Source organism: Scylla paramamosain, chromosome 28, assembly GCF_035594125.1.
Source record: "Scylla paramamosain isolate STU-SP2022 chromosome 28, ASM3559412v1, whole genome shotgun sequence".
In the NCBI taxonomy this organism is placed as follows: Eukaryota; Metazoa; Arthropoda; class Malacostraca; order Decapoda; family Portunidae; genus Scylla; species Scylla paramamosain.
The window spans coordinates 19,182,251-19,189,750 of record NC_087178.1 but is presented as its reverse complement, the minus strand read 5'-3'; the positions used below and the strand labels follow the sequence as shown (position 1 = coordinate 19,189,750).

At 40.1% G+C, this 7,500-nt stretch overlaps 1 protein-coding gene across 6 annotated transcripts in view; it reads left to right on the top strand.

Annotated features, from left to right (window-relative positions):
* The window catches only part of LOC135115050 (lactosylceramide 4-alpha-galactosyltransferase-like), an 11,339-nt gene that overhangs the window by 3,837 nt on the left and 2 nt on the right, over positions 1–7,500 (top strand). For 3 of the 6 annotated variants that reach the window (XM_064031509.1, XM_064031508.1, XM_064031507.1), the window contains 4 exons: positions 2,992–3,185; positions 3,472–3,695; positions 6,574–6,780; positions 7,203–7,500. The exon at positions 7,203–7,500 is cut by the window's right edge and continues 2 nt beyond it. In XM_064031509.1, coding sequence (XP_063887579.1) covers positions 3,032–3,185; positions 3,472–3,695; positions 6,574–6,780; positions 7,203–7,367 — 750 coding nt within the window. In that variant the 5' untranslated portion in view covers positions 2,992–3,031 and the 3' untranslated portion in view covers positions 7,368–7,500. Of the gene's footprint in view, positions 1–981; positions 1,258–1,626; positions 1,718–1,952; positions 2,049–2,991; positions 3,186–3,471; positions 3,696–6,573; positions 6,781–7,202 lie in introns of those variants that run through there. The other 3 variants (XM_064031506.1, XM_064031505.1, XM_064031504.1) reach the window with 2 other exon arrangements.

Sequence of the window (7,500 nt, the reverse complement as noted above, 5' to 3'; positions counted from 1 at the left end):
ATTTCTTCACCATTTTCTTCACCTCTTATTCTCTAGTATATGTGTCCTGAAAGTAGTAGTAGTAATAGAAGTAGTACTAATGTATTTCTATTTACACTTATAAATAAAAAAGTAATATATATATATATATATATATATATATATATATATATATATATATATATATATATATATATATATATATATATATATATATATATATATATATATATATATATATATATATATATATATATATATATATATATATATATATATATATATATATATATATATATATATTCCTGCATCTAGTTGCATTAGGCGAGACAGGCAGTGCGTAGTTTGTCGAGATTAGAAGTTTAGAATGGAAAATAATAAGGAAAAGGCGGAAAAGTTGGTTGGAAGAATGTAAATTGGTGGTAAGGGATGTTTTCGTAGTAACCACAGGGTTTAGAGACGCTGATAATATTAAGTCTTGCTTCACATATCTGTGTGGCATTGGAGAAATGATGAGAGCTCATTGGCCATGGGAGAGAAAAGTCAGTGTAGTGAGTTTGTAGAATATGTAAACATGTAAAGTGTGTGTGTGTGTGTGTGTGTGTTTAAGCAGAAAATGCCAACCCACAAGATCTAAAAACTCGACATGCCGAAATCATGCTTATGATACTTGAAATCACGCTATAGGTCCTCATTGAGTGTCCCGCTACTGCTTTATGGTCACACTTCATTTTGCTTGTACACGCTGCGTCTACTGGGGATGAGGAAGTACTCGTATATAAATGAAGTGTTCAGAAATGCCAGTCACTATTACGGGGTCGAGACCATTACCTGATACGTGTCAGGACTAAAAAGAGTATATATTCCTTTAACCTTGGTACTCGTGTTTTGTAACGTCTTTTCCTTGTTACGTGGCACTGAGTATGTTCCTGTCAGCTATTTACAAAGCTATATACGAGTACGTATAACGACCGGTGGTATTCCTCAGTGTATTGGCGAGCGTTGCTTTCATTGAACGGTGTCAAAATGAGATACTTTTATAGTATAAATGTGCACTATGATATAAGAACGTGACCATGTGATTTATTGTTATAATCAATATGTATCAGTACACGAGAGGCAGGGAGCATCTCCTGAGTTTATGCATGAGGAATGCGGCGCGCAGATCGCTTTTCTTCCTGGGGTTGTTGTTGATTGTGACTGTACTAATGTGTGCGAAATATAAGAAACCACTGCAGGAGAACGTGACAGCTACATCCAGCATTATTTCTCCAGCAGGTTGGATTAGTTTTCATTTGTTTGGTATACGCAAATCATCAGAGAGAGAGAGAGAGAGAGAGAGAGACAGAGAGAGAGAGAGAGAGAGAGAGAGAGAGAGAGAGAGAGAGAGAGAGAGAGAGAGAGAGACCCCTTAAGGAAGGAATTCAGACAAGTTTGCTTCATTAAGCCAAGGTTCGGTTTGTCGCAGTGTGTCTGTTATTTGCTATATAAATTTCATTTTCTGAACGAAAATATCCTGGTTAATCATGTGAGAGAGAGAGAGAGAGAGAGAGAGAGAGAGAGAGAGAGAGAGAGAGAGAGAGAGAGAGAGAGAGAGAGTCTCAGGGCCACTAATGAAGTGCCGCTGTATTAAAACTAAATTCACAGATGATGCTAGTGATTCCACCTGGTGGCGGCGATATTTTTGTCGAAAAGTCCGTTATGGAAAAGATGCCATTTCTCTGCCTGTTTTGCATAGGTAAGCACACACACACACACACACACACACGGGCGCGTGCGCGCCTGTCTAATAACATAAAAAAAAATTGAAATATCAATCTGCTATAATTTTGCTCTACTGTTATATTCTAGTGCTTAGTAATTTGTGTTACTGTATTACAGAATAAGCTTTTCACGTTATTGACCTACTGTGTGTGTGTGTGTGTGTGTGTGTGTGTGTGTGTGTGTGTGTGTGTGTGTGTGTGTGTGCGCAGGGACGTGGAACCATCAACAGAGGGTACGAACATCTTTATGCTTGAAATGTCCTGCAATCCCCGCCCGCTCTACCGATCATGGTGCGGCCTGGAGAGGTGAGAGTGAAATCTTTCTACTTGAATCTCAAACGTCTTCATGTGTCTTAAATGGATTCAGGGAAGAGTGTGATCCCGACACCAGTTCTGATCAGTTGGCTGTCCTTTATAGCAGTATTTGCTTATTTGTTTCTAATAAGCCTGAAGAAAATTTAGGGAGGGAAGATACAACCGTAGAAATATTAGAAGTCTGGTTCTAATCATGTAACCATGACTCGTTGGTAACACTCCCTAGTATTATTCTGATAAAAATATATATTTATATTGGAATGACGCAATAATTACTACGACATACATCATATGCGTTTCAACAGGATTTCTGTAAATAAGTGATGATTTAATGTGACCGTCAATAAACATAAGTTTAACTAATTATCTCTAAGTCGTCAGTGTAGCGGAATGTTGACCATCAGCCAGCCATCAAGTAGGAACAATACCTATGATGCGTTGATACCTTCAAAGCTGCGTGTTGTGATCATAGCTCAACTGTTTTAATCAGCTAATTAATAAATGAATCAATCAATAAATAAATTAATTAACTGATTTATCAGTTAATCTATTTATTTATTAGAATATATATATTTATTTTAATTTGCGGAGAACATTATATTGGAGATTGTGATACTAGCCGAGTAACAACTTGAGTACTACAATTATGGACATTGCCCTGAGTGCGATATCGTTTTTTTTTTTTTTTTGTGTGTGTGTGTGTGTTTGGTAAACGGAAATCGAATATAATATTACCAGCAAGGAATATTAATCCTTTAGTCTGGGTGATACAGATAGGAACATGACAATACTCTATTTATTGTTACTACTACTACTACTACTACTACTACTATTACTACAACTACTACTATCATCCTCTGACAAATGAGAAAAGTAAATATTAGTTACAAATACGCAAGTTCCTCATGAATTACAAGCACCTTTCCTTGAACAGCTGGGCACTACAAAACCGCCGGAGTGGTGTGTGGCTGGTGATGCTTGGGACTGCAGTGGACTCCACCGACGGCTTGCTTCTGGCTCTAAAACAAACCTATCCTAATCTACACGTGGTCACCGTGGACCTGGAATGGTTATTCAGGGACCTGCCCACAAATAACTTGTTTTCCTCAGGCCAGTGGGTTGACTCCAGTGAGTGAATATACTTCATTTTTAGAACGGGATTTTTTTTTTCTTTTCTGATATGGCTTTTTCCTCAATCTTAATAAAAAAAAAATTTGATGTAAGTTTAGACTGTGACTCAAAGAAACATTGATAGAACATAAATAATTGAGTGGGTCACACTTCTTGATGCCCGTGGGTACTGCGTAGACATAACATTATGATGTGATCCACTGATGATACACTGAACTTCACAATAATATACAATGGATTTAGGGGAATAAACACTTCACCTGATTTCTACTATTTTCATCAGCGTGGCCGGCCAAGAGTCTCAGCAACATGGTGCGTTTGGCAGTGGTGTGGCATTATGGCGGCTTTTACGCGGACTTCGACACTGTCTGCCTGCGCCCAACCGAACACCTCAGAAACGTGGTTGGCAGCCAAAGTGCGGAGTATGTCAACAACGCAATTTTTCACTTCGACCGTCATCACCCGTTTGTTCATCAAAATATGGAACGACAAAACATGAATTTTAACGTAAGTTTTTTTTTTTTTTTTCATCCTTGTAGTCACCAGCAGTAAACTTGTTGCCAGTCCTGGGCTATTAATTACTCAGTAGCGACACCTGTCAACTACCCACCAAGCGAAGGCTTTTGTTTTTCTGTGATTGGTTCAACCCACTTCAAAAAACTAATCCTTAAGGCTCCACCCACTTGACGTTCCCCACCCGGTCCACTCCCTGCCTCTTCCCGTGATCAGAGCTCTCGTTAAAGTGTGTGTGTGTGTGTGTGTGTGTGTGTGTGTGTGTGTGTGTCGTCGCCGTCGTCCTCCTCCTCCTCCTCCTCCTCCATATGAAAATGCTGTCCTGTCTCCCTTCCCACACTTCGCTGCTGCTCATTGTTAACTTCTAATATTTAAGGCAATTATTTTTTTTTCCGTATTTTGTGACAGTATAGAAATATTACCATTATTAAGTCAATCTTGTTTCGTGAAGTTTTGCTACTTGAAGCAATAAACATTATGACATTGACGAAAGAATTGGCGATGGTGGTAATGGTGGTGGAAGCAAAGAAGAGCTTAGCTAATTATTTCACACCATTCCCCCCATCCGCCCACTGTGTGTGTGTGTGTGTGTGTGTGTGTGTGTGACTTGAGAGTAACCCTCAATAGATGGGAGGGGTTTGGTGAAATCAGAGAACAGATGAGGAGTGGTCAGGTCAGCTGAGGGTTCGTGCTTTATTTTTGTTTCACATTCAGCTTCTCACTCCTCGCTCCTCTTCGTCCTCTTCCTCCTCCTCCTCCTGTGTGTGTGTGTGTGTGTGTGTGTGTGACCTGACAGTAACCCTCAATAGATGGGAGGGCTTTGTTCTTTCTTATGATGAACGTGTCTGTCTTATGATGAACGTCTAAAAAGATTAGATATGTTTTCTCTTAGAGATCGTCGCATCCGAGGTGACCTCATCGAAACGTTCAAAATACTTAAGAATATAGATAAGATAGATTACAAAAATCTCTTTGAGCTTTCGCAATCAGTAACAAGAAATAACAGCTTGAAACTTTAAGGGCAGCGATGTAATACTGATTTGCGAAGAAACTTTTTAACGTAAGAGTAGTTGAATGTTGGAACAAGTTACCAGTGTCTGTAGTGCAAGTTAATACGGTGGCTACCTTCAAAAGTAAATAAGATAAATTTTATAAAGGAAATGGTTTCCGATATTTTTTTTTCTTTTAGCGATAGTAGTAGTTACGCTAGATCTCTTCTTTTTCCATCTTTCCTATATAAATTTCTCCGATTGTTCCTCTCAGCAATCGGGGTGAACTTCTCGTTTTATTTCTTGCCGGGTAACGTCGGAGGGAGTGGTGGGTGGGGAGGAGCTTCTCCTGTTCTATCCTTGTCTCCTACTAAGTATATAGCTTATTATAGATGTAGTATAGTGAACGAGTGACCTCGTCATAGGTCGCAAGGCCTCCTGTCACTCGTCTTTCCTATGTATTCCTATGTATTCCTCACTCCTCATCCTCCACACTGAAAATATGGGTGTGACTTCCCCACACTACCCTGATGCTCAATGTAAAAATCTAAGCAATTTTTTTAAGGCAGTAAATGTTTTTTTTTCGCGTTTTGTGAACTATTACAACTTGAAGCAATAAACTGACAATAATAGAAGTAAATCTTTGCAAATGTTGTGACAAATATGATACAGGTGGTGGTGGAGATAGTGATGCTGAAAGTAACGAGGGGGTTAAGTAAATATTTCACACCTTTCGCGCATCAGCCTTCCGTTTCTTCCCCCTTCTCTCTCTCTCTCTCTCTCTCTCTCTCTCTCTCTCTCTCTCTCTCTCTCTCTCTCTCTCTCTCTCTCTCTCTCTCCTTCTGCCATCAATAGCTATAGTTAGTGTAGAGTAGATAGAGAAGAAGAAGAAGAAGAAGGAGAGAGAGAGAGAGAGAGAGAGAGAGAGAGAGAGAGAGAGAGAGAGAGAGAGAGAGAGAGAGAGAGAGAGAGAGATCCACATTCCTGTCCAGTAATAATTTAGTCACCATTGACACAAATGGGCTCACAAAAAAACTTACACATTTTGTTCTCTATCCTTGCTTTCCTCCCTTATCTCTCCCTCCCTCCCTTCCTGCCTACCTCTTTCCCTCAGGGTGAAACAGAGGGTAGATAAAGATAAGAAGATCGAGACATCCCAAGAAAGATATGAGACTTAAGCCTCTAAGTTTAAGTCTTGCCCCATACATTAATTTTGTCCTGCAGGCTGTGTGTGCGTGTGTGTGTGTGTGTTCTTATCATTACCGTTATTATTATAATTATTATCAATATTTATAGTAGTAGTAGTAGTAGTAGTAGTAATAATAATAGTAGTAAATTTACTAGTAGTAGTAGGAGCAGCAGCAGCAGCAGAAATGGTAAAGTGTAGTAGTAGTTGTTATTGTTGTTGTTGTTCTCTTCTCATTCCTTCCCTCTTTCTCCACCTGCCCCCTTCCTTCCCGTCATCTCCCTCTCAGCCATTCTCCCAGCCTTCCGCCTCCTTCACCCAAGGGAAAAATGTGTGAGATCTCCACCTGATTCAGTGGGGCGTGGACCAGATGGGGAACATCAAGTGGGTGGAGCCTTAAGGGTTAGTTTTTGAGGGGGTTGAACCAGTCACAGGAAAACAAAAGCCTTCACCTGGTGGGTAGTTGACAGGTGTCGCTACAGAGTAATTAATAGCCCAGGAGTGGCAACAAGTTTACTGTTGGTGACTGTATGTACCCATAATGTTCAATTTGATGTCCAATAGTCACTGTGTGAGAACAAAGTTTATTTCAGTGTTGTGGTTATTCCATTAGTACCGCAAAAGTGGTCTGGGAATTCATAACAACTCTCTCTCTCTCTCTCTCTCTCTCTCTCTCTCATCCATTTTTTTTTTCAAGGGAGCACTGTTGAACGTCAATGGAGTAAACATAATGTCCAACACAGCTAAAATGGCTTGCAACACCAGTAACTTTGATGAGCTGGTGGCACAGGGCAGAGGGCTGTGTCAGGGCTTCAGAGTGCTGCCTCAGTCTGCATTCTATCCTGTGTCTTGGGAGAACTGGAGAGACATATTTCGTTCTGGCGCTGGCCCAAATCTTATGAAGGTTAGTAGCCGGAGGTCGTATACACAAGTTAAAAGGGAGTTATACATCTTAGGAGGAGTTCTATAAAAAGTTGAAGCCAAGATTTAGAGGCGAAAAGATTAAATGCCATATTTCTCGTATTTAAGTAAAAGTTACGTTCCACTGTAATGTTATGTTGCCATCTCAAATATCAACGGCAAGCCGACCCAACCAATTAGTAATGAAAACCGATAGCCTTACAAATTGCATGTTGTAAGCAGTGAACCATATTTAAGTATTACATGTGTAACAGTTGCATCCAGATATACTACTAGATTCCCCATAATATGCATATGATGCGCCTCTAACCCTTACCAAGTAGCTAGTTGTGTCACCCAGCGCATCTCATCGCCTAAGGCTTCGTACAACAAACCGAGTAACTATCTATTCTTCTATTCTTACAGGAGCTGAATAGCAGTTTTGTCTTACATGCCTGGAATGTGTTCAGCGCTGCGAACCCAGTAAGAGTTGGGACAAGAACACTCTATGATTTGGTCTCATCTGCCTACTGTCCCATTACCAAGAGGAGAGTAGTTGACGAGGCAAGGGTGTGGGACTCGCTTTATTAATTGTCCCTTCCACAACCATTGACATAACAGAGGTGGAGGTTGGGAGGCGGCGACCTTAGCAAGACAGAAAAAAAAGTACCACTGAGTAATCTCCCTTCCTATCTTGCCCTTTATGTAATACTCATATATATAT